This window comes from Lonchura striata, chromosome 29 (genome assembly GCF_050655825.1).
Source record: "Lonchura striata isolate lonStrDom1 chromosome 29, ASM5065582v1, whole genome shotgun sequence".
Taxonomy (NCBI): Eukaryota; Metazoa; Chordata; class Aves; order Passeriformes; family Estrildidae; genus Lonchura; species Lonchura striata.
Window position 1 is genome coordinate 827,269 of NC_140731.1, and position 26,497 is coordinate 853,765.

The 26,497-nt window shown below is 55.8% G+C and overlaps 3 protein-coding genes across 7 annotated transcripts in view; 2 read left to right on the forward strand and 1 right to left on the reverse strand.

Moving 5' to 3' along the window:
* Positions 1-1,055: 1,055 nt before the first annotated feature.
* FIGNL2 (fidgetin like 2) lies at positions 1,056-15,251 on the forward strand. Of its 2 annotated transcripts, XM_021545201.3 has the most exons (2): positions 1,056-1,184; positions 11,248-15,251. In XM_021545201.3, exon 2 carries the CDS (start codon positions 11,259-11,261, stop codon positions 13,416-13,418), a length of 2,160 nt encoding a protein of 719 aa, XP_021400876.2. In that variant the 5' UTR covers positions 1,056-1,184; positions 11,248-11,258; the 3' UTR covers positions 13,419-15,251. The 2 variants fall into 2 exon arrangements, with proteins under 2 accessions (XP_021400876.2, XP_085418908.1); XM_085562782.1 differs by lacking the exon at positions 1,056-1,184 and having other exon boundaries at positions 10,005-15,251.
* A 3,971-nt stretch (positions 15,252-19,222) lies between these two features.
* TMDD1 (transmembrane and death domain 1) lies at positions 19,223-20,944 on the forward strand. The gene has a single exon (XM_077788584.2). It carries the CDS (start codon positions 19,223-19,225, stop codon positions 19,949-19,951), a length of 729 nt encoding a protein of 242 aa, XP_077644710.2. The 3' UTR covers positions 19,952-20,944.
* A 1,538-nt stretch (positions 20,945-22,482) lies between these two features.
* The window catches only part of SCN8A (sodium voltage-gated channel alpha subunit 8), a 71,485-nt gene continuing 67,470 nt past the window's right edge, over positions 22,483-26,497 (reverse strand). For all 4 annotated transcript variants that reach the window (XM_085562754.1, XM_085562753.1, XM_085562756.1 and 1 more), the window contains exon 27: positions 22,483-26,306. In XM_085562754.1, the coding sequence (XP_085418880.1) occupies positions 25,162-26,306 (1,145 nt within the window). In that variant the 3' untranslated portion in view covers positions 22,483-25,161. The remainder of the gene's footprint in view (positions 26,307-26,497) is intronic.

Below are 26,497 nucleotides of genomic sequence, written 5' to 3' on the forward strand. Positions count from 1 at the left end.
AGTTAAAGTCCAGCTCTGGAGGCCGGAATTGGGATTGGGGATTGGAATTGGGATTGGAATTGGGATTTGGGAGTGGAATTGGGATTGGGGTTGGAGGTGGGATTGGGAATTGGTTTTGGGGTGCGGGGTCAGGCTGGGGGGCACAGGGATTTTGGGGTGCAAGGTGGGAGGGGACAGGGTCGGGGGTTTTGGGGTGCGGGGTGCAGGGGATGGGAGCACAGGGATGCGGAGATTGAGGTACAAAGATCCTGGGGTGCAGGGGATTTGGGGTACGGGGATGTGGGGGTGCAGGGGATGGGGGCACAGGAATGCAGGGGATTGGGGTACGGGGATCTCGGGGTGCCAGGGATGGGGCTACTGGGATGTGGGGGTGCAGGGGATTGGGGCACACGGATCCCGGGGTGCAGGGGATTTGGGGTACAGGGATCCTGGGGTGCAGGGGATTGGGGCACACGGATCCCGGGGTGCAGAGGATTGGGGCACACGGATCCCGGGGTGCAGAGGATTGGGGCACACGGATCCTGGGGTGCAGGGGATTTGGGGTACGGGGATCCCGGGGTGCTCAGGGGCTCCGGTGCCGCGGCTGCCGGGGATCCCGGGCTCCGCTCGGTGTCTGCCGGGGATGTTTGGGGCTCTCCGGGCTGGATCCGGGGCCGGGGATGTTTGGGGGTCTCTCCGGGACGGATCCGGGGCCGGGGATGTTTGGGGGTCTCTCCGGGCTGGATCCTGGGGGTCTGCTCGGTGTCTGCCGGGGATGTTTGGGGGTCTCTCCGGGCTGGATCCTGGGGGTCTGCTCGGTGTCTGCCGGGGATGTTTGGGGGTCTCTCCGGTCTGGATCCGGGGCCGGGGATGTTTGGGGGTCTCTCCGGTCTGGATCCGGGGCCGGGGATGTTTGGGTCTCTCCGGGCTGGATCCCGGGCTCCGCTCGCCCCCCGCCATCCCCCGCTCCGCCCCGCCGCGCCTCGGGGGCGGGCTGCGGGGCCGGTGGGCGGTGGGAGGCGGGGGGCAGCCCCAAGCCAGGCCCCGGCCGCGGCCCCGGCCCCGGCCCCGGCCCCAGCCCGGCCCCAGCCCCCGCCGCCCGCCCGGGGCCGCCGCGCCGCCCCGCATTGTCCGGGCGGCAGCGCAGGATGCGGCGCCCGGTTCGGCCTCCCGGGCTGCGCTAACGGCCCCGCCGGCATGAGGAGGTGAGTGCGGGCCGGGCCGGGCCGGGCCACCCCGGGGACACCCCGCGGACACCCCGCGGACACCCCGCGGACACCCCGCGGATGCGGCCCGGCCCGGCCGAGCATCCCCGGCGGCGCCGCGGGCGGAGCATCCCGAGAAGCGGCGAGCTCCGGGCGAAGCTCCGGCGAAACCGAGCGGGACCGCGGAGCCGCCAACGGGGAATTTTGGGGGTGCCTCGTCCCGCGGCCACCCCATTCCTCCTCCTTTTCCCCCCAAAAAAAAAATCTGCGCGTCCCGGGAGGTGCGGGGCGCGGCGGGGGCTGAGCCGGCGCTGGGTTTTAAAGCCGAGCGCGGCTCGGAGGTTGCGCGCATCGCGCTGTCCGTGTGTCCGTCCGTCCGTCCGTGCGGACATCCATCATCCTCACCCCGGGAACAATGCCGCCTCCGCCGCCGCACGTCAAGCGCACGCCGGAGCGCTCGCCTTCAAAACACTCGCGCCTCTGAGGGGCTTTCAGCGGAATATTTCCCCGAAAATTCCCTTTTTTTTTTTGGGGTGGTTTCGTTCTTTTTTAATTTTTTTGTTAGAAGCGGGAGTTTTTCACTCCGGGGGGGGGATAACATGGGGGTGGGTTTAAAAAAATCGCTTTACGCTGTCGAGAAATCCGCCTGGGTTTGGAGGCGCCATGTGCCGCTTCACGTCGCTCCCGGCACCCCAAAATTGACTCCGGAACCCCAAAATTGACTCCGACATCCCAAAATTGACTCTGGCACCCCAAAATTGACTCCGACACCCCAAAACTGACTCCGACACCCCAAAATTGACTCCGGCATCCCAAAATTGACTCCGGAACCCCAAAATTGACTCAGATGCCCCAAAATTGACTCCGGAACCCCAAAAATGACTCCGGAACCCCAAAATTGACTCTGGCACCCCAAAATTGACATCGGAACCCCAAAATTTACACCGGCACCCCAAAATTTACACCGGTATCCCAAAATTGACTACGGAACCCCAAAATTGACTCCGGCATCCCAAAATTGACTCTGGCACCCCAAAATTGACTCCAGCACCCCAAAATTTACACCGGTATCCCAAAATTTACACCGGTATCCCAAAATTGACTCCGGCATCCCAAAATTTTCCATCCCCGGCTGCTTTTGGGACAGAATTTCGGGCGCGGAAAGTGAATTTTTGGACAGAATTTGGGGGTTTGACGAGGACGTGGCTCTGATGGCTCCGGCTGGATTTCCTGGTGGGAATTTTGAGGAGGATTTTGGGAATTTGGAGGAGGTTTTTGGGAATTGAGGAAGTTTTTGGGAATTTTGAGGAGGTTTTGGCACATACTGGGCTGTGTTCCCTGCAAAGCTGTGGAAAGGGAATTTTAATTTTTTAAAATATATTTTTTAATTTTTCTTTTATTATTTTCTCTTTTATTTTGATTTTTTTTGTTTATCTTTTGTTTTTCTTTTTTTTTAAATATTTTATTTTTTAATCTTTTATTTTTTTCTCTTTTATTTTATTTCATTATCTTTTCTTTTTATTTAACCTGGTGGATTTTGGGGGTTTTTGGGGGAGCGGCCACCGGCTCTTTCCCAAAATTCCTCTGCAGCAGGGAAGGGAAAAACCTCTGGAATTCCTGGAGAAGGGAAGGGAAAAAAACCTCTGGAATTTCTGGAACAGGGAAGGGAAAAACCTCTGGAATTCCTGGAGCAGGGAAGGGAAAAACCTCTGGAATTCGTGGAGCAGGGAAGGGAAAAAACCTCTGGAATTTCTGGAGAAAGGAAAGGAAAAAAACTCTGGAATTCCTGGAAATAAAAAAGGATTTCAGCCTCTGGAATTCCTGGAGCAGGGAAAGGATTTCAGCTTTTCCATTTGGGAATTCCCAGAGCAGGAAAGGGATTTCAGCCTCTGGAATTCCTGGAGCAGGGAAAGGAAAAAACCTCTGGAATTCCTGGAGCAGGGAAAGTATTTCAGCTTTTCCAGTTGGGAATTCCTGGAAATAAAAAAGGATTTCAGCCTCTGGAATTCCTGGAGCAGGGAAGGGATTTCAGCTTTTTTCCATTTGGGAATTCCTGGAAATAAAAAAGGATTTCAGCCTCTGGAATTCCTGGAGCAGGGAAGGGATTTCAGCTTTTTCCATTTGGGAATTCCTGGAAATAAAAAAGGATTTCAGCCTCTGGAATTCCTGGAGCAGGGAAGGGATTTCAGCTTTTTTCCAGTTGGGAATTCCTGGTGCAGAGGCAGCTGGGAGTCAGCTCCAGCTCTCCCCAGTCCAGCAATTCCCAGCTCTGAAAATCGATTGATCCCCTTGCAAATTCTGCCACGCTGATTCCGGGAATTTCGGATTTCCCTTTGGAATTGGCTCATTGAGGCATTTTCCTCTTTTTTCTCCCGACTCCTGAGTGGGATCCTGGATCTTTTCCTGGCCCAGAGGCTGCCTGGGAGCTGGGAGTCAGTGCCAGCAATTCCCAGCTCTGAAAATCGATTGATCCCCTTGCAAATTCTGCCACAGTTGCCACGACCATTCCGGGAATTTCGGATTTCCCTTCGGAATTGGCTCACGAGAGAATTCCCCCCTTTTTTCTCCCGACTCCTGAGTGGGATCCTGGATCTTTTCCTGCCCAGGATGAGCCGGAGTCAGCTCCAGCTCTCCCCAGTGCCAGCAATTCCCAGCTCTGAAAATCGATTGATCCCCTTGCAAATTCTGCCACAGTTGCCACGACCATTCCGGGAATTTCGGATTTCCCTTCGGAATTGGCTCATCGAGGCATTTTCCTCTTTTTATTCCCGACTCCTGAGTGGGATCCTGGATCTTTTCCTGCCCAGGATGAGCCGGAGTCAGCTCCAGCTCTCTCCCAGCTCTGAAAATCGATTGATCCCCTTGCAAATTCTGCCACGGTGATTCCGGGAATTTCGGATTTCCCTTCGGAATTGGCTCATCGAGGCATTTTCCTCTTTTTTCTTCCGAGTTCTGAGTGGGATCCTGGATCTTTTCCTGCCCAGGATGAGCCGGAGTCAGCTCCAGCTCTGAAGTTTCTTTTTGCTGGTTTTCCAGCTGAGGGTCCCCTGGGGTCGTGTCCCAGTTCAGCCAGTCCCGATGTCCCCAAAATCGGCGCTGGGGCAGCCCCGGATCTTTGTGGTGGCCCTGGCACGGAGGATGCCCAGCAGAGGTTTTGCCCCTGAGCTGCCCCTGAGCTGGGCAAGGGCAGAAATGTTCCTTTGGTGCCAGGGGTGCCAACCCTGGAGCAGGATGTTGGGGTGTCCCAGAGCAGGATGTTGGGGTGTCCCAGAGCAGGATGTTGGGGTGTCCTCCCCAGACAGGATGTTGGGGTGTCCTCCCCAGACAGGATTTTGGGGTGTCCCGGAGCAGGATGTTGGGGTGTCCCAGACAGGATTTTGGGGTGTCCCAGAGCAGGATGTTGGGGTGTCCTCCCCAGACAGGATGTTGGGGTGTCCTCCCCAGACATGATGTTGGGGTGTCCCAGACAGGATTTTGGGGTGTCCCTGGAGCAGGATTTTGGGATGTTTCTGGAGCAGGATTTTGGAGTGTCCCAGAGCAGGATTTTGGGGTGTCCTCCCCAGACAGGATTTTGGGGTGTCCCTGGAGCAGGATTTTGGGATGTGTTTCTGGACCAGGATTTTGGGGTGACCTCCCTGGAGCAGGATTTTGGGATATTTCTGGAGCAGGATTTTGCACTGTCTTCCCCAGACAGGATTTTGGGATGTTTCTGGAGCAGGATTTTGGGGTCACGGGTGGGTTGTGTCACTCCCGGTGTCACGGGTGGGTTGTGACATGCCGGGTGTCACGGGTGGGTTGTGTCACTCTGGGTGTCACGGGTGGGTTGTGTCACCCCTGGGTCACGTGTGGGTTGTGTCACTCTGGGTGTCACGGGTGGGTTTTGTCACGGGTGGGTTGTGTCAATCCCGGTGTCACGGGTGGGTTGTGTCACTCTGGGTTGTGTCACTCTGGGTTGTGTCACTCTGGGTGTCACGGGTGGGTTGTGTCACTCTGGGTTGTGTCACTCCCGGTGTCACGGGTGGGTTGTGTCACTCTGGGTTGTGTCACTCTGGGTTGTGTCACTCCTGGTGTCACGGGTGGGTTGTGTCACTCTGGGTTGTGTCACTCCGGGTGTCACAGGTGGGTTGTGTCACTCCGGGTGTCACGGGTGGGTTGTGTCATTCCTGGTGTCACTCTGGGTTGTGTCACTCTGGGTGTCACGGGTGGGTTGTGTCACTCTGGGTTGTGTCACTCTGGGTGTCACGGGTGGGTTGTGTCACTCCGGGTGTCACGGGTGGGTTGTGTCACTCTGGGTTGTGTCATTCCTGGTGTCACTCTGGGTTGTGTCACTCTGGGTGTCACGGGTGGGTTGTGTCACTCCCGGTGTCACGGGTGGGTTGTGTCACTCTGGGTTGTGTCACTCCCGGTGTCACGGGTGGGTTTCGTGAACACCAGGACGCAGCTCTGAGCTGTGCCGCGGGAAGTCTCGGTCGGATGTCAGGAGAAAGTTCTTTATGGGAGTGATGAAGTTCTGGAATGTTCTGCCCGGGGGTGGTGGCGTCACCGTCCCTGGGGTGTTCCAAAAGCCTGGGCGTGGCACTGGGTGCCAGGCCTTGCTTGAGGTGTTGGGCTGGGCTGGACCCGATGACCTCGGAGGTCTCTTCCAGCCCAGAAATTCCCGGAATTCCAAGATTCCATGATTCCGTTTTGGAAAAATCCTCCAAGATCAGCAGAGGAGGAGCCAGCAGCAGCTAAGCTGGCGTGACAGTGGTGAGGTGACCACAGGGATGGGGGTGACCAACCATGGAGATGTGGGTGACCATGGAGCTGGGGGTGACCACGGACCCTGGATGACCATGGACCCTGGATGACCATGGAGAACTGTGGGTGACCATGGAGCTGGGGGTGACCACGGACCCTGGATGACCACAGACCCTGGGTGACCATGGAGAACTGTGGGTGACCATGGAGCTGGGGGTGACCACGGACCCTGGATGACCACAGAGCTGTGGGTGACCATGGACCCTGGATGACCATGGAGAACTGTGGGTGACCATGGAGCTGGGGGTGACCACGGACCCTGGATGACCACAGACCCTGGGTGACCATGGAGAGCTGTGGGTGACCACGGAGCTGTGGGTGACCATGGACCCTGGATGATCACAGAGCTGTGGATGACCATGGACCCTGGATGACCATGGAGAGCTGTGGGTGACCATGGACCCTGGATGACCATGGAGAAGCATGGATGACCACGGAGCTGTGGATGACCATGGACCCTGGATGACCACGGAGCTGTGGGTGACCACGGAGCTGTGGATGACCATGGACCCTGGATGACCACGGAGCTGTGGGTGACCAGCCATGGAGCTGTGGATGACCATTGATCCTGGACCCATGGACCAAGGTTGCAGGAAGTTCTGGATGACCACAGAGCTCCAGATGGCCCAAAGCTGTGGATGACCATGGAGCTGGGGGTGACCACGGACCCTGGATGACCACAGAGCTGTGGATGACCATGGACCCTGGATGACCATGGAGAGCCATGGGTGACCATGAAGTGCGAGAGCCTTTTACACCGGTGTACAAACACGTAGTGAGTGTGTAACCCGCACACAAGGCCCGGGGACAAGCAGGAGAACCTTTTACACCAGCGTGCAAACCCTTAACGAGTGTGTAACCCACACGTAAGGCCCAGGGACGAGCAGGAGAACCTTTTACACCAGCGTGCAAACCCTTAACGAGTGTGTAACCCACACGTAAGGCCCAGGGACGAGCAGGAGAACCTTTTAAACCAGCGTGCAAACCCTTAACGAGTGTGTAACCCACACGCAAGGCCCAGGAATGAGCAGGAGAACCTTTTAAACCAGCGTGCAAACCCTTAACGAGTGTGTAACCCACACGCAAGGACCAGGAATGAGCAGGAGAACCTTTTACACCTGGGTGCAAACCCTTAACGAGTGTGTAACCCGCACACAAGGCCCGGGGACGAGCAGGAGAACCTTTTACACTCAGGTACAAATGTGTAACGGGTGTGTAACCCACACGCAAAGCTCAGGGATGAGCAGGAGAATGTTTTACACCCAGGTACAGATGTGTAACGGGTGTGTAACCCACACGCAAGGCCCAGGGACGAGCAGGAGAACGTTTTACACCCAGGTACAAGCGTGTAACGGGTGTGTAACCCGCACACAAGGCTTGGATGAGCAGGAGAACGTTTTACACCCAGGTACAAGCGTGTAACGGGTGTGTAACCCACACGCGAGGCCTGGGGACGAGCAGGAGAACGTTTTACACCCAGGTACAAATGTGTAATGGGTGTGTAACCCACACACAAGTCTTGGATGAGCAGGAGAACGTTTTACACCCAGGTACAAGCGTGTAACGGGTGTGTAACCCACACGCAAAGCTCAGGGATGAACAGGAGAACGTTTTACACCCAGGTACAAGCGTGTAACGGGTGTGTAACCCACACGCGAGGCCCCGCGGCTTTCCCCGCTGGGGCTCCACGCGGAGCCCTTGGACCCCCTCAGCAAAGCCCCACAAAAGGCCGGCTCCGACTCGCCGCTGAATTGATTAACGAGATTTCCATAATTAGGGCGGGCGGGAACAATGGGATTCTCCCTGCCCAGCCCCCCCGGCCGCCTTTGTCTTCTTCTGGGGAGAAGGGGCAGCAGCCGGGTGGGAACGGGCCCGGCCATTTGCTGCCTGGACAGTAATTTTCTCACCCTGCCAAGGGGAGCATTGAACCATCTGTCCCGCTCCGCCGCCCTGGCAACTCCTCCCTCCCCCCCTTCTCTGCGTTTTCCAGCTTTTCCCTGGATTTCCAGGTTTTTTTGGTTTTTTTCCTTCCTTCTCGGAGGGTTTCGAGCTTTCCAAGCTGCGCCCGTGCGTTCGCCCGAGAGGATCTGGGAGTTGGGGTTGGGGATGTTGGTTGTGGTGGGTTTCCAACCACACCTCGTGGAGTTGCCCGCGTTCCTCCAGGAGCTGGAGAAGCGATTCCACACCCCTGGGATTGTTTTTTTGCTGTGTGGGGCTCATCGCTGCTGCTCCCTGCCCCCAAAATCCTGGGAATGCCACTGGGGTTTGCTGGTCGTGCTGGTGGCCAGCCGTGGTCAGACACCTCAGCCACACACCCTGGTGTCCCCAAATCCCCCAGCGCTGGGCACTCGCAGCCTGACAGCTCCAGGGGACAGGAGCAGCAGCATTCGGCGAGGATTTGGGGTGGGATTCCATCCCCACGAGGATTTGGGGTGGGATTCCATCCCCATGAGGATTTGGGGTGGGATTCCATCCCCGTGAGGATTTGGGGTGGGATTCCATCCCCATGAGGATTTGGGGTGGGATTCCATCCCCGTGAGGATTTGGGGTGGGATTCCATCCCCATGAGGATGGTGAGGGCCTGGGATGAGGATTTGGGGTGGGACTCCATCCCCGTGAGGATTTGGGGTGGGATTCCATCCCCGTGAGGATTTGGGGTGGGATTCCATCCCCATGAGGATTTGGGGTGGGATTCCATCCCCGTGAGGATTTGGGGTGGGATTCCATCCCCATGAGGATGGTGAGGGCCTGGGATGAGGATTTGGGGTGGGACTCCATCCCCGTGAGGATTTGAGTTAGAATTCCATCCCTATGAGGATTTGGGGTGGGATTCCATCCCCACGAGGATCTGGGGTGGGATTCCATCCCCATGAGGATTTGAGTTAGAATTCCATCCCCATGAGGATTTAGGGTGGAATTCCATCCCCATGAGGATTTGGGGTGGGATTTCATCCCCACCAAGATTTGGGGTGGGATTCCATCCCCATGAGGCTGGTGAATGAGGACCTGAGCGAGGATGAACACTCCTGGTGTTATAATTCCTTAAAAAAAATTTATAAATATCAAGGAAAACGCCTTGTTCACACCACAAATCCTCATTCTCATTCCTGGCAGAACCACCCAAATGCTCCTTTTCCCCTTTGGAGCTCTGGGGGCACCTCCAGGAGGATCCCCTGTGCCTTTATCCACCGGGAGCACTTGGACAACGCCGGAAAATTCAGGAGGAGGAGGAGGAGGAGGAGGAGGAGAGATCAACCCACAGGGGGGCTGAATCCTCCGGTGGAAGCTCGATAGCCAAAGTGGAAGCACAAGTGCCCCGTAAATCAATTAAAGCATTAAATAATCTGATTGGGCAGCGAGGCAGCGGGGCAGGAGGTCCCCCCCCGACACTCCCCGAAATTATTGTCGTCGCTGCTAACGAAGGGATGGGAGCACGGCCAGGCTAGGGAGGATTTATTGCCCAGATAAACCTCGGGAGGTTTTAAAGGAGCGAGCGGTCGGTTGTAGCCACAGGTTTTGCATTTCGAAGCAATATGAAACTTTCTGGCTCGGCCAATAGATGCTGCAAGGTTTATTTTGGTTTTTTCTGTCACTTTTACTTATTTCTGCTCCAGTGAGGGTGCTTTTAGGCTAAGAGTCTGAAGTCTAATAGGCTTCTGTCTCTTGTGTTTTGTTTTTATTATAATTTTTTTATATGCACATTTGTTTTTATTATAACCTCTAAACTCTTATTTTAGAATAAACTTAGTTTCTTCTATACCACCACACCCGTACATTAAAAACATTTCACCATCTTATTAATAATTTCTCACTTACTTAAGGCATATTCTTACAAGAAATGTAGAAACATTATCAGAAACACAAGGTTATGATTTTTCTGCCTAATTGTACAATTGATTTTTCTGCTTAGTGGTGCAATTCTGCCAATTGTATTTTTATCAATCCGAACCTCTCTTCAAGGCTGCAAATCAAAACCTTCCGTGTCCGTGGGAGTTTTGGTTTGAAAATCAATCAAACCCTTCCATGTCTGTGGGAGTTTTTGGTTGAAAATCAATCAAACCCTCCTGTGTCTGTGGATAATTTTTTTTTTGAAAATCAATCAAAGCCTTCTGTGTCCGTGGAAGTTTTTGGTTTGAAAATTGATCAAATCCTTCCGTGTTTGTGGAAGTTTTGGTTTGAAAATCGACCAAACCCTCCCGTGTCTGTGGAAGTTTTTGGTTTGAAAATCGACCAAACCCTTCCGTGTCTGTGGAAGTTTTTGGTTTGAAAATCAATCAAACTCTTCCTTGTTTGTGGAAGTTTTTGGTTTGAAAATCGACCAAACCCTTCCGTGTCTGTGGAAGTTTTTGGTTTGAAAATCAATCAAACTCTTCCTTGTTTGTGGAAGTTTTTGGTTTGAAAATCGACCAAACCCTTCTGTGTCCGTGGAAGTTTTTGGTTAAAAATCAATCAAACTCTTCCTTGTTTGTGGAAGTTTTTGGTTTGAAAATCGACCAAACCCTTCCGTGTCCGTGGAAGTTTTTGGTTAAAAAACAATCAAACTCTTCCTTGTTTGTGGAAGTTTTTGTTTGAAAATTGACCAAACCCTTCCGTGTCCGTGGAAGTTTTTGGTTAAAAAACAATCAAACTCTTCCTTGTTTGTGGAAGTTTTTGTTTGAAAATTGACCAAACCCTTCCGTGTCCGTGGAAGTTTTTGGTTTGAAAATCAATCAAACTCTTCGATGTCTGTGGAAGTTTTTGGTTTGAAAATCAATCAAACTCTTCGTTGTCTGTGGAAGTTTTTGGTTTGAAAATCGACCAAACCCTTCCGTGTCCGTGGAAGTTTTTGGTTTTTTGGTTTTTCCCATTCTGCCACCCCGAGGCGCTGCACGTGGGGCTGGGAGGGGACAGTGGGGTGGGGACAGGGGACACTGCCACCACCCTCAGGAACCCATGGAGCAGGAGGCAGAGACACCAACCTCAGCAGGAGGTGGCCAAGGGGGTTTTAGGGTGGAAGAATTCCTCGGCAGGAAGGAATTCCAACGCGGGAAGCGTTGGCTTGGACGTCAGGGACGCGTCGGTGCCACCACGCTCTGGTGCGGGTGACGAGGACTGCTCAAAGCCTGGGAGATGCTGGAGGTCCTTGCTGACCTCGGTGGTCCTGTGGTCACCCAGAGCCCGGGGGTGCGGTGGGCCCAGCGCCGGGCAGCACGGCGGGATGCGGGGACGCCGCGTGCGCCGCTGCCGTGGCGCTGCTCTCACCCGCGCTCTCCCGTCCCCGCAGGTCTGTCGAAGATGCACTGGTCACCAGATCATGCCCAGTCCCTGAACCAGTGGCCGGAGCAGCACCTGGACGTCTCGTCCACCACCTCCTCGCCGGCCCACAAGTCCGAGCTGTACCCCAGCACCCGCCAGCGCTTCAACTACGCCTGGGCCAACGACGACATCTCGGCGCTGACGGCCTCCAACCTCCTCAAGAGGTACGCCGAGAAGTACTCGGGGGTGCTGGACGCGCCCTACGAGCGCCCGCCGCTCGGCGCCTACGGCGATGGCGCCTTCGGCCCCGTTAACGGGCAGAAGGACGGCGAGCCCTGGCCGGGGGCGCACGGCTCCGACGGCTCCTACGCCCTGACCCCCATCCACGACGGCCTGGCGGGCGCCAAGGGCGTGGTGCCGCCCGCCGCCGGCGGGGCCGTCGGGCTGGGCGGCTCCGCGGCGGCGGCGGCCAACCTCGGCGACGCCGCCTACGCCGGGGGCTCCTGCGGGGCGGCGGCCGGCGGCTCCGGGGCGCTGGGGGCGTCTCAGGAGTACCCCTCCGGTTACGCCGGCACCTACCTGCCCTCGGGCTACTGCGCCCAGCCGGCGGCGGCGCTGCCCCCTCCGCACCCTGCCGGCCTCCACGGCTCCGGGCTCCTGCAGCCCCCGCACGCCTCGCCCGCCCTGGTGCCGGGCTACGGCTCCTCGGGCGCCGTGTACAACTACGCCGCCGGCGGCTACCCGCCCCAGCCGGGCTACGGGGGCATCCACCCGCCGCACCCCTCCGCCTCCTACCTGCCCTCGGGCATCGCCGCGCCCACCCCCATCCCGGCCCCGCCGCCCTGCGCCCGCCCGCCGGGGGTGCCCGGGTACGGCTACCAGGGCGCCGGGCTGGGCGCCCTGGCCGTGCCGCCCCTGGGCACCGAGGCGGCGGGCGCGCTGAAGAGGAAGGCGTTCGACGGCGGCGGGGAGGACGACGGCGAGGGCAGGTACAGGAAATACGGCTACGAGCAGCCCAAGTCCCCCTACGCCCTGTCGGACAACGGCGAGTGCCGGGGCAACGGCTTCGGCAGCAGCGGCGAGTCGCCCCAGGTGGCCTTCAAAGCCGGCAAGCGGGCGGCGGGCGCCGGCGGCGCCGAGGAGCCCGGCGGCAAGTACGGCGGGCAGCAGATGAAGGGGATGGCGTCGCCGGCCTACGGCGCCAGGGACGCTGCCCTGCGGCCGGCGGAGCCCTTCGAGAAGTTCAGCCCCCCCGTCGCCAACGGGGAGCGGGCGGCCGAGCCGGGAGCCCCCTTCCCGCTGCGGCCGCCCCCCAAAGCTCTGGAGGAGCGGCCCAAGAGCGTCGACCCGCTGCTGCTGGAGCTGGTCAACGCCAAGGTGGTGGAGCGCGGCCCGCCGGTGCAGTGGGCGGACGTGGCCGGGCAGGCGTCGGTGAAGGCGGCCATCGAGGAGGAGCTGCTGTGGCCCATCCTGCGGCCCGGCTCCTACGGCGGCGCCGGGCACCCGCCGCGGACCCTGCTGCTCTTCGGGCCCCGCGGCACCGGGAAGACGCTGCTGAGCCGCTGCATCTCCACCCAGCTGGGCTCCACCCTGCTGCGCCTCAGCGGCGCCGCGCTGCTGTCCACCTGGAAGGCCGAAGCCGAGAAGATCCTCCAGACCGTGTTCTTGGTGGCCAACTGCCGGCAGCCCTCCGTGGTGCTCATCACCGAGGCCGAATCCTTGCTGGCGGCGCGGGCGGGCGAGGACGGCGGCCAGGCGAGCGGCCTCAAATCCCAGCTGCTCTCCTACCTGGACGACGTGGCCGCCTCGTCGGAGCGCGGCGTGGTGGTCATCGGCACCACGGCGCGGCCCGGCAGCATGGACGAGGCGTCGCGCCGCCGCTTCGGCACGCGGCTCTACGTGGCACCGCCGGACGGCGAGGCGCGGCGCCACATCCTGCGCCGGGCCCTGGCGCAGCAGAGCTGCCGCCTGAGCGAGCGCGAGCTGGCGGCCCTGGCGCAGCGCACCGAGAGCTTCTCCGGCGCCGAGCTGCTGCGCCTCTGCCAGCACGCCGGGGTCGCCGCGCGCCGCGCGCCGCCGGGACCCCCCGGGCCCTACCAGGAGCTGGAGAAGGCGTTCTGCAAGGTGCGCCCCGCCGTGTCCCAGAAGGAGCTGGACTTGTTCCTGGAGTGGGATAAGATGTACGGCACCAGGCACTGAGGGCGGTCGCACCCCGAGGCCGTGGGGGGACAGACCCCAGAGTTGCAGGGATGGATCCCGAGGCCATGGGGGACAGACCCCAAAACTGTGGGGAGAAACCCCAAAGTTGCAGGGATGGACCCCGAGGCCATGGGGGACAGACCCCAAAACTGTGGGGACAAACCCCAAAGTTGCAGGGATGGACCCCGAGGCCATGGGGGACAGACCCCAAAACTGTGGGGACAAACCCCAAAGTTGCAGGGATGGACCCCGAGGCCATGGGGACAAACCCCAAAGATGAGAACAGACCCCAGAGCTGTGGGGACAAACCCCAAGGCTGAGGATGAACCCCAAGGCTGAGGATGAACCCCAAGGCTGAGGATGAACCCCAAGGCTGAGGACAGACCCTGAGGCTGTGGGGACAGACCCCAAAGCTCTGGGGACCGACCCCAAGGCTGAGGACAGACCCCAAGGTTGCAGGGATGGACCCCAAAGCTGTAAGGACGGACCCCAAGGCTGTGGGGACAAACTCCAAGGCCACGGGGATGGACCCCAAAGTTGCAGGGATGGACCCCAAAGCTCCAGGTATGGACCCCAAAGCTGCAGGGATGGTCCCCAAGGCCATGGGGACAAATCCCACACCTGCAGGGATGGACCCCAAGGTTGCAGGGACAGACCCCAAAGCTGTGAGGACAGACCCCAAAGATGAGGACAAACCCCAAAGCTGCAGGGACGGCCCCAAACCTGTGGGGACAGACCCAAAGGCTGAGGACAAACCCCAGGGCCGTAGGGACAGACCCCAAGGCCACAAGGACAAATCCCAAACCTTCAGAGATGGACCCCAAAGCTGCAGGGAAGGACCCCAAGGCCATGGGGACAGACCCCAAAGATGAGGACAAACCCCAAGGCCATGGGGACAAACCCCAAAGCCGCAGGGCCGGACCCCAGAGCTCCAGGTACGAACCCCAAGGCCATGGAGAAGACCCCAAAGCTTCAGGGATGGACCCCAAAGCTTCAGGGATGGACCCCAAAGATGAGGACAAACCCCAAGGCCATGGGGACAGACCCCAAAGCTACGGGGGCAGATGTGGGACGTGCACTGGGGTCCGTGGGGGCTCTGCCTCTCTCGGGGTGGCCGGATCCTCCCTCAGCTCCTCCTCCTCTCCTCTCCTCTCCTCTCCTCTCCTCTCCTCTCCTCTCCTCTCCTCTCCTCTCCTCTCCTCTCCTCTCCTCTCCTCTCCTCTCCTCTCCTCTCCTCTCCTCTCCTCTCCTCGGGGTGTTTCCCCACCACGCTCCTCCCGGCGCTCGGGATGAACGAATTTATTGTTCCTGCCCCTCCGGGCCCGGAGCGGCGGCGCCGGCGGCGTTTTGGAGGTGCTCCGGAATGTTCTGGGAAGTTCAGAGAAGGTCTGAGATGTTCTGAAATGTTCTGGGATGTTCAGAGAAGTTCTGAGATGTTCTGGGATGTTCAGGGACATTCCAGGACATTCAGGGATGTTCCAGAATGTTCCAGGACATCCAGGGACATTCCAGAATGTTCTGGGGCTTGCTGGGACATTCCAGGGATATTCCAGAGTGTTCCAGGACATTCAGGGATGTTCCAAAATGTTCTGGGAGGTTCAGGGACATTCCAGGACATTCAGGGATGTTCCAGAATGTTCCGGGACATCCAGGGACATTCCAGAATGTTCTGGGCCTTTTTGGGACATTCCAGAATGTTCCAGAAGGTCCAGGGGACATTCCGGAACATCCCAGGACATTCAGGGATGTTCCAGAATGTTCTGGGAAGTTCAGGGACATTCCAGAACGTTCGGGGACATTCAGGGACGTTCTGGGACATTCCAGAACGTTCCAGGACATTCAGGGACATTCCAGGACGTTCTGGGACATTCCAGGACGTTCCAGGACGTTCAGGGGACATTCCAGAACGTTCTGGGACATTCCAGGACGTTCAGGGGACATTCCAGAACGTTCTGGGACATTCCAGGACGTTCAGGGGACATTCCAGAACGTTCCAGGACATTCAGGGACATTCCAGGACGTTCTGGGACATTCCAGGACGTTCCAGGACGTTCAGGGACATTCCAGAACGTTCCAGGACATTCAGGGACATTCCAGGACCTTCCAGGACCTTCCGGAACCTTCCGGGACCTTCCCGCCGTCGGGATCCGCGCCAGGGCCCAATTCCGGAGCTCCCCAGAGCTTTATGGTGGATTTATAATTTTTGTTTTTTAATTGTTTGATTTTATTATTGCCAACAGAAATACCTCGGGCGTCTTCGGAGCCCCTTCGCGCCTCGGTCAGGGAAAGGGGGGGGAGAGACCCAAAATTGGGGAATTTCACCCCAAAAAGAAGGAAAACGCCCCCCAAACCCCGCGGGTTTGGGAGGAAAATGCTGTAGATTGTCGAATATCCTAGACTCGGGTTTTTCTTTTTGTGGGATTTTTTTTGTGTCCGTTCGTTTTTCTTTTTTAACTACTCAGGAAAACAAGAATTACCTCAAAAAAAAAAAAACTGAAGAATGTTTTTTTTTTTGTTTAAAAACGCTTTTTATCTTCTCAGAAAAGTAAAAAAAAAAGATTTTTTAAAAGAGTTTTTCCGACCTGGGACAAAGCTGCCTCCTGCGTTTGCTTGCAAAGGGGGTGAAGGAAGGAAGAAAGAAAAGAAAAATAAAAATTAAACTTGAAGCTGTAACAAAGATGAAATTTGAATGTATTTCAGGTGCTTTCCACGTATATTATGCCATAATTTTATTTGAATTTTTTTTTGTTTTCTCAACACCGTTTCTCGTAGCGTTTGGTGGAGTTACGTGTCTTCAACGGGAGCTGTCGCTGGCACCACTTTTTGGAGCAAATCGGGCTAATTTCCCCCCTCGAAAAAATAAAATAAAAATAAAAAATAAGAATAAAAATAAAAAAAAAATTGAAAATAAAAACAAAAATAGAAAATAAAAATAAAAATTGAAAATAAAAATAAAAAAAAAAAAATAAAAATAAAAATAAAAATTGAAAATAAAAATAAAAATAAAGATAAAAATAAAAATTGAAAATAAAAATAAAAAGGCAGCGGGGTTTTTAAATTTCAATTTTTATTATTTTTAATGCTCTAAAGCCCCCCCGAACCTCAGGGTCTGCGCGTGCAGAGAGAAAAAATCCCTCAGGGGGTTCCCCCCGAGGTGTCCGGCAGGTTTTTCCCAAATTTTTCTCAAATTTTCCCCTATTTTTCCAATTTTTCCCATTTTTTCCCAATTTTCCACCAATTTTTCCCAATTTTCCCAAAATTTTCCAAAATTTTCCCAATTTTCCCAATTTTTCCAATTCCCCCATTTTTTCCCAATTTTCTCCAATTTGCCCCAAAATGTCCCAACTTTTTCCCCAATTTTCCCCAAATTTTCCCAATCTTTCCAAATTTTTTCCAATTTTCCCCTATTTTTCCCAAATTTTCCCAGAATTTCCCAATTTTTCCAATTTCCCCCAGTTTTTCCCAATTTCCCCCAGTTTTTCCCAATATTTCCCATTTCTTCCCAATTTTCCCAAATTTCCCCCTTTTTTTTTCCCAATTTCTCCCAAATTTACCCATTTTTTGGCCAAATTTTGGCCAAATTTTTCCCAATTTTTCCCAATTTCCCCCCATTTCCCCCACTTTCCTTTCTCATCCAGGGCATTACCCCTTTGCCCCCCACCTCCAAAAAGTGGTGCCGCCTTCCCGAAGCCTTTTCTTATTAATTATTATTAATTATTATTATTATTCCCCTCTTTGTACCTCTGTGTAACCATTTCTACCTCATTCTTTGCGAGGGATTGTACACGGAATATTTAATTCACGTCGGAGCTCCAGGGCTGGCATGGTCTACCTCAAGAAATGCTGTATTTTAAAAAAAAAAGGAAAAAAAAATACAAAATAGGAAAAAAAATAGAATATTTCACAGTATTAAAGAGAATTCCTGAAAAAAATTCCTGTCCTTGGGGTGCTGCGGGAATTTTTGGGGGGATTTTTGGGAATTCAGGGGGGTTTGGGGAGGGTGGGAATGGGGTGGGAAGGTGGGTGGGATGGGTGACCTCAAAAATCAGGAACATTTCTTTATTAAAAAAGAAAAAAAAATACACAAAAAATCGAATATTTCACATTATTAAAGAGAATTCCTGTCCTTGGGGGCTGTAGGAAATTCTGGGGGGATTTTTGGGAATTCAGGGGGGTTTGGGGAAGGGTGGGAATGAGGTGGCTGACTTCAAAAATCGGGAAAATTTCTTTATGAAAAAAGAAAAAACCCACAAAAATCAGAATATTTCACATTATTCACGAGAACTCCTGTCCTCGGGGGGCTGCGGGAATTTTGGGGGGAATTTTGGGGGGATTTTTGGAGACCCCAGAGGGGTTTGGGAAGGGTGGGGATGAGGTGGGAGTGGGGTTTGGGATGGGTGACATAAAGAAATCCAAAAACGCTTTGTGAAAAAAGAAAAAAAATACGCAAAAATTGGAATATTTCACATTTTCCAAGGGAATTCCCGTCCTTGGGGGGCTGCGGGAATTTGGGGGGGTGGGCGGGGCTACCGGGGTGGGCGGGGCTCCGGGGTGGGCGGGGCTCCCGGGGTGGGCGGGGCTCCCGGGTGGGCGGGGCTATGGGGTGGGCGGGGCTCCCGGGTGGGCGGGGCTCCCCGGGGTGGGCGGGGCTCCCCGGTGGGCGGGGCTCCCGGTGGGCGGGGCTACCGGGTGGGCGGGGGTCCCGGGTGGGCGGGGCTCCCGGGGGTCGCTGCGAGTTGGGGACCCCCGATAGGGCCCGGCTCTGCCGGGGGTCCCGCGGGGGAGTGTCCCACCGGGACCGGCACCGGCACCGGGACACGGGACACGGGAACGGGACACGGGAATGGGACATGGGACCGGGACATGGGAACGGGACACGGGACCGGGACACGGGACACGGGAACGGGACACGGGACCGGGACCGGGACACGGGACACGGGACATGGGAACGGGACACGGGACCGGGACCGGGACACGGGACCGGGACACGGCACCGGGACACGGGAACGGGACCGGGACACGGGACCGGGACACGGGAACGGGACACGGGACCGGGACCGGGACACGGGACACGGGACATGGGAACGGGACACGGGATAGGGGACACGGGACCGGGACACGGCACCGGGACACGGGAACGGGACCGGGACACGGGACCGGGACACGGGAACGGGACACGGCACCGGGACACGGGACCGGGACATGGGACCGGGACATGGGAACGGGACCGGGACACGGGACCGGGACACGGGAACGGGACACGGCACCGGGACATGGGACCGGGACATGGGAACGAGACACGGGAACGGGACACGGCACCGGGACACGGCACCAGGACACGGGATACGGGACATGGGACCGGGACACAGGATATGGGACACGGGACCCGGCACCGGGACACGGGAGCGGGACCGGGACACGGGACTGGCACCGGGACACGGGACAGGGACACGGGAACGGGACACGGGATACGGGATACGGGACACGGGACCCGGCACCGGGACACGGCACCGGGACACGGGACCAGGACACGGGAACGGGACACGGCACCAGGACACGGAACCGGGACACGGGAACGGGACACGGCACCGGGACACGGTACCGGCGCCGCTCTGTGAGGTCAGCGCGGGTTCCACGTTCCCGGAGCGGCCGGAACGGAGCGAACCCCCGCGGGCACCGCCGGGCATCCCGTGGCACCGCCGAGCACCGCTGGGCATCCCGGGCACCGCCGGGCATCCCCGGGAACCGCTGGGCATCCCCGGGAACCGCTGGGCATCCCGGGCACCGCCGGGCATCCCCGGGCGATGCGGGCACCGCTGGGCATCGCCCCGCTGCTGCTGCTGCTGCTGCTGGCCGGTGACCCGGTGGCTGGTGCCGGTGCCGGTGACTCGGTGGCCGGTGCCGGTGCCGGTGACTCGGTGGCCGGTGACCCGGTGGCCGCCGGTGACTCGGTGGCCGCCGCCGTGGGCCGGCACAGCGTGGCCCGCATCGCGGAGCTGCTGGCGACCCCCGAGTGCCGCCGGCTGCGGGCGGAGCTCAGCGGCCCCGAGCCCGAGGAGCGGCCGGACGAGCCGGTGGCGACCCGGCGGGAGGAGGAGCTCGCCCGCCGCCGCCGGTGGGAGGACGGCGGTGCCCGGGGATGCTCGGAAGAGCTGCGGGCCTGGTTGGCGACCCGGGGCGAAGCGACCACCTGGGACCGCCTGGTGCGAGCCCTGCGCCGCATCGGCCGCTCGGACATCGCCCGGGAGCTGGGCAAGAACCTCAACCAGGACCGGGCGCTGGAGCTGCGCAGGAACGTGGAGGGTTACCGGAGGAGCGTCCAGCATCTCGGCTCGGCGCAGCTGCGGCCCGGGAGGGCTCCGCCGCCCGCGGTTCTGCTCTTCCAGCGCCGCTCGCCGCCCCGCTACGGCCGCGGGCTGCTGGGCTGGCTGCGCCCGGTGCTGCTGGGCGCGCTGGGAGCCTTCCTCGGCTCCGCGCTGCTCGCGGCCGCCGCCGGCTATTTCTGCCACTGGAGGAGGCTCCTGGGCGCCTGAGCATCCCAAGAGCTGCCCGAGGGAAAATTAGACTCAGGAAAGGTTCGTGGGGTGATTTCTGCCACTGGAGGAGGCTCCTGGGCGCCTGAGCATCCCAGGAGCTGCCCGAGGGACAAAGGGACTCAGGAAAGGTTCGTGGGGTGATTTCTGCCGCTGGAGGAGGCTCCTGGGCGCCTGAGCATCCCAGGAGCTGCCCGAGGGACAAAGGGACTCAGGAAAGGTTCGTGGGGTGATTTCTGCCGCTGGAGGAGGCTCCTGGGCGCCTGAGCATCCCAGGAGCTGCTGGACGGAAAAAAAGAAACACAAAAAATTTTCATGGGGGAATTGGTATCCAAAAATGGGCTCTGTGTGATCTCCTGGGCATGGAGGGACTCGTCCTTCCTCATCTCCGCGCTCCTCACGGGTTTCTGTCACTGGAGGAGGCTCCTGGGCACCTGAGCATCCCAGGAGCTGCTGGACGGAAAACGAGACTGAGTAAATGTTCGTGGGGTGATTTTCATCCAAAATCGGGCTCTGTGTCTTCTCCTGGCCATGGAGGGACTCGTTCTTCCTCATCTCCGTGCTCCTCAAGGCCACCGCCGGGTATTTCTGCCACTGGAGGAGGCTCCTGGGCGCCTGAGCATCCCAGGAGCTGCTGGACGGAAAAAGAGACTCAGTAAATGTTCGTGGGGGAATTGGTATCCAAAATCGGGCTCTGTGTCTTCTCCTGGGCATGGAGGGACTCGTCCTGGGGTCATCCTTCCTCAGCTCCGTGCTCCTCGCCGGCAGCGCGCCTCACCTGCCCGGGACCCCCATCCTCACCTGCCCGGGACCCCCATCCTCACCTGCCTGGGACCCCCACCCTCACCTGCCCGGGACCCCCATCCTCACCTGCCCGGGACCCCCATCCTCACCTGCCTGGGACCCCCATCCTCACCTGCCTGGGACCCCCACCCTCACCTGCCCGGGACCCCCACCCTCACCTGCCCGGGACCCCCACCCTCACCTGCCCGGGACCCCCACTCTCACCTGCCCGGGACCCCCATCCTCACCTGCCTGAAACCCCCACCCTCACCTGCCTGGGACCCCCATCCTCACCTGCCTGGGACCCCCACCCTCACCTGCCCGGGACCCCCACCCTCACCTGCCCGGGACCCCCACCCTCACCTGCCCGGGACCCCCACTCTCACCTGCCCGGGACCCCCATCCTCACCTGCCTGAAACCCCCACCCTCACCTGCCTGAAACCCCCACCCTCACCTGCCTGGGACCCCCATCCTCACCTGCCCGGGACCCCCATCCTCACCTGACCGGGACCCCCATCCTCACCTGCCTGAAACCCCCACCCTCACCTGCCTGGGACCCCCATCCTCACCTGCCCGGGACCCCCATCCTCACCTGCCCGGGACCCCCACCCTCACCTGCCTGGGACCCCCACCCTCACCTGCCCGGGACCCCCACCCTCACCTGCCTGAGACCCCCACCCTCACCTGCCTGAAACCCCCACCCTCACCTGCCTGAGACCCCCATCCTCACCTGCCTGAGACCCCCACCCTCACCTGCCTGGGACCCCCACCCTCACCTGCCCGGGACCCCCACCCTCACCTGCCTGGGACCCCCATCCTCACCTGCCTGGGACCCCCACCCTCACCTGCCTGAGACCCCCATCCTCACCTGCCTGGGACCCCCATCCTCACCTGCCTGGGACCCCCACCCTCACCTGCCTGAGACCCCCATCCTCACCTACCTGAGACCCCCATCCTCACCTGCCTGGGACCCCCACCCTCACCTGAGCCACCTGACACCTTTAACACAAAAACCTGACACCTTTAACACCAAAATCTCACACCTTTAACACCAAAATCTCACACCTTCAACACCAAATTTTGACACCTTCAACACCAAAATCTGTCACCTTCGATGCCAAAATCTGACACCTTTAACCCCAAAATCTCACACCTTCAACACCAAAATCTGACACCTTCAACACCAAAATCTGACACCTTCAACACCAAAATCCGACACTTTTAACCCCAAAATCTGACACATTTAACCCCAAAATCTGACACCTTTAACCCCAAAATCCGACACCTTTAACCCCAAAATCCAACACCTTTAACCCCAAAATCTGACACCTTTAACCCCAAAATCCAACACCTTTAACCCCAAAATCTGACACCTTTAACCCCAAAATCCAACACCTTTAACCCCAAAATCTGACACCTTCACCCCAAATTTTACAGGTGGGGGAGTGCAGAACTCCTTGGTGTGGCCGTGAATTTTGGCTCCACCTCCCCAACGACTCCCAAACCCCCAAATCCAGAACAATTCCACCCAAAAAAAACTCCATGAAAAAAAAAAAAAATTCGGAACGAATCCCTGAGGCTTTTTACCCCAAAACCTCCACCAACTTTTGCCTCACCCAACGCAAAACCACCCAAGAAAAATCCTTCCCCGAACGGCCCAAATTTCATTTTTTTCCGAGCAGAAAATTGCAAAACCTCCTCCCTCCCTTTCCCGAAAAGGACCAAACATGAAAAAGAAATAAAAATATTCGGAGTTGGAAGGGATTTTTTATTGGAAAGTCGTTGAGCAGCTTCATGAGTTGCCAGCACAAACGCCAACGCACCGAGCCTAAGGACAATTATGAAATTTCAGCCAAATCTTGCATAGAAGTGGTCGACTTATTGCACATCGGAACCCAAAAAAGAACTTTTTTTTTGTCGGTTTTTTGTTTTTTTTGCTGCTGCAAATACCACTTGCAATAAAGCTTTTGTTAAAATCTATTTTTTGAAGGGTTTAGGTTTTCATTTGGAATTATTTCGTGGGTTTTTTTTTTTAATTATTTCCCTTTTGGTGTGGGGGGGGGGGGGGGCATTTCCTGGCTATCTAAAATCTAAGGAGAACAGAAAAGTCTTAAAAAAATAAAAATAACCATGGACAATGGCATAAGCCAGAAGCCATTCTATAATTTTTTTTTGTAGTTCTTTTTGTATTTACAAAAAGGCATGCCAATAAAATAAAATGATATATTACAGTATTTATAATATTCTCTTAAAAAGTTCAACCACACTCTTCAGCTATTTTTTTTCCTTTTTTTTTATTTTTTTGGTTTTTTTTTTATTATTTTTTTTGTGCTGTTTACAACATAGCCTGTACAATATGTATTTTTGTTGTTGTTGTTTTATTTGTTGTTAATTTTTATTTTTTGTACATCCCATCCTGGGAGGTGCCAAGGTGGCACAGATGGCTGCTGGATGGCTTCCTGCTTGGGTTTGGTTGATTTTGGGTCATTTTTGGCGTTTTTTGGGGTTTGTGGAATTATGAAAAATGAGATTTCATCCTCCCATCGAGCTCTGGTATATTTGGGTTTTTTATTTTTTTATTTTGTATTTTTATTTTTTATTTTTTCCCCCCTGGTTTGGGTGTCACCCCTGCAGTGACCCCTGGCTTGGTGCCACCACCTGAAGGGTTTGGTTGATTTTGGGTGATTTTTGGCGTTTTTTGGGTTCATGGAATTATGAACAATGAGATTTCATCCTCCCATCGAGCTCTGCTGAATTTTTTATTTTTATTTTGTATTTGTTTTTTATTTTTTATATTTATATGGGGCCCAAAACCCCCCCAGGGCCCCAAGGTCCAGTTCTGCACCCCAAAATTCCTCCTGGCCACACCCCAGGGCCATGTTGGAATTTAGGGTTTGGATTTTTGGAATTTAGGGTTTGGATTTTTGGAATTTAGGGTTTGGATTCTTGGTATTTAAGTTTTGTATTTACAGTGACATGGATAAAAAGCCATTTCCCCAAATTTATCCTCTCCCCTTTGGGGAGGTCCAGAGCAGCATTTTGGAATTTAGGTTTTGCATTTTTGGAATTTCGATTTTGCATTTTTTTTTAATTCGGAATTTAGGTTTTGGATTTACAGTGACACGGATAAAAAGCCATTTCCCCAAATTTTTCCTCTCCCCTTTGGCGAGATCCAGAGCAGCATTTTGGAATTTTGTTCTGTCTCAATGTGCAAAAAAAAAAAACCCAAAAAAAAAAAAATACAAACCGTGGCAGAATGGAAAAGAAAATCCAAGTGGTTGAACAGACACACACAATTCCTCCACCTCTTGTTCTGGTGGAGTTTTTGTGGATTTTTTTTTGAGGTTTTGTTGGGTTTTGAGCGTCACTAAAGGTTTTTTTTCCGTGGAATTTCTGGAATTTATGGCTTCAAACCTCTCAGTGGCCTGGTGAGTGCGTGTCCCCTGCTTGTGGTTCCTCATGCACGGTCCCTGCTCATGCCATCATGCAAAAATCTGCCAAAATCGGCCAAAATCTGCCAAAAACGCTTCTAGTTAATGAGCACTTTTTGGTTTTTTTGGGGGGGCTGGCTCCAGGCTGAAGGCACCCGACTCCCCCATCTCCCAAACAAAGAAAAGCCCATGTAGGAGATAAAATGTAAATAAGAAATCTCAAATAATTAATTTCAAATAAATAAATTACGGCAGCTCGGTGGGTTTAATGAGTGCTTCGTTTCTTTTTTTTATCCTTTTTTTTCTTTGTTGTTCTGCTTGTTTTAACTCTTTTTTTTCCCCATTTTTTCCCTTTTTTTTTTTGTTTTTTGCCTGCTTAACTAAATGCAAATCTCATTTTGCACGAACGAACCCGCCGACATGGCGACTTCTGGATTTTCCTTCTGAGAATAACCAAGAAAATGAGAAAATAAAATCAATAAAATCCACTTGGGGCTGCTTTGGGAAAGGAGTGAATCCCAGCAGCGGGTTTTGGTTTTTTTTGTGTGTGTGTGTTGTTTGTTTTTTTGGTGTGTGTGTGTGTGTGTGGATTATTTTGCTCGTTTGTCCTAAGTTGCATTGACTGATGTGGAACATGCAGTATCCACCTGCCCAAACGATAGAAAAATCCTTTTTTTCCCTTTTTTTTCCTGGCGTTTCCTCCGTTGCCAGGGTCCTTCGCACGGGTGGAAGGTCACTGCTTCGGATGCAACAGAAGCAGACCAAGTTTGGTACAAGATCTTCAGGTAAGTGTCTCCACAGCTCTTCTGTATTGATACGTTTCAGGAAGTCTGTAAACAAAAAAATTTTTAAATATTTTTTCTCTTTTTTATTTCTTTTTTTTTTTTTTCCGCTTGCAAATATTTTAATCCTACTACTTTTATTTTTTTTTGTTGTTAATTTTGTTGGTTTTTTTTTTCCTCTCTCCGTGTGTGTGTGTGTTTTGTGTGTGTGTCTCAACACTTGGCCACCCTGGCGTCCTTTTGCCTCTTTGCCTTTTCCCTCCTGCCCTCCTCCGCCCGCTGCTGCTTCTCCTTCTCGGGCTTGGTGACGCTGTCGTAGGAGGGCAGCGAGGCCGTGGACGGCGTCCCCTCCTTCTTCTCCCTGGTGGCCGCCCCGTTGTCCAGCTTGGTGGCCGCCCTCCGGCCGCCGAAGCCGCGCCGCGCCAGACGAGCCCGGTACGCCCTCTGGATCACCACCGCCGACACCTCCTCCTGCTTGCGCCGCAGCGTGGTGGTGATGGGCTCGTAGGACACTTTGGAAGGGTTGGAAGCCACGAACCTCTCCTCCATCTGCTGCCTCAGGATGTCCAGCTCGCCGCTGTCCCCCAGGACGCGCTTGGTGAAGGCGAAGAGGATGTCCAAGCAGTGGATCCTGTCGCCGCTGACCATGGGCAGGTCCATGGCGATGAGTTCGATGGTGTTGGGCTTGGGCACGCGCAAGGGGTGCTCCAAGGCGTCGGCGAAGTCCGCCAGCTTGCTGTACTCGATGAACTGCGTGGCGTCGGGGTCGAACTTCTCCCAGATCTCGTAGAACGTCTCGAAGTCGTCCTCGCTGAGCGGGTCCGCGCTCTCCTCCGTGGCCACGCTGAAGTTCTCCAGGATGATGGCGATGTACATGTTGACCACGATGAGGAAGGAGATGATGATGTAGCTGACGAAGAAGAAGATCCCCACCGAGGGGTTGCCGCAGTCGCCCTTGAAGCCGCTGCCGGGGTGCTCCTTGTCCAGGTCGCAGTCGGGCGGGCGGTTGAGGATGGGCAGCAGGAGCCCGTCCCACCCGGCCGACGTGGTGATCTGGAACAGGCAGATCATGCTGTTGCCGAAGGTCTCGAAGTTGAACATGTCGTCGATGCCGGCCTCGTGCTTGACGTAGGCGAAGTTGGACATGCCGAAGATGGAGAAGATGAACATGACGAGGAAGAGCAGGAGGCCGATGTTGAAGAGGGCGGGCAGGGACATCATGAGGGCGAAGAGCAGCGTGCGGATGCCCTTGGCGCCCTTGATGAGGCGCAGGATGCGGCCGATGCGCGCCAGGCGGATCACGCGGAACAGCGTGGGCGACACGAAGTACTTCTCGATGATCTCGGCCAGGAACATCCCTGCGGGGACAGCGTTGGTCACGTCAACCAATGGTGCCGTGCATAATTGCAATTAAAGCCCAAAAAGAGACTAAAAAGCACGAGAAGTGCATCCCATAAACCCCCCGTGCAGCACTTAAACCCCCCGTGCAGCACTTAAAAATTCCTTCTACTTTGTGACTATTTTTAACATTTAAACTTTTGTGACTTCT

Bases quoted from the DNA above. Each gene is read 5' to 3' on its own strand.
- TMDD1 (XM_077788584.2), top strand. From the start codon at position 19,223: ATGCGGGCACCGCTGGGCATCGCCCCGCTGCTGCTGCTGCTGCTGCTG.
- FIGNL2 (XM_085562782.1), top strand. From the start codon at position 11,094: ATGCTGGAGGTCCTTGCTGACCTCGGTGGTCCTGTGGTCACCCAGAGC.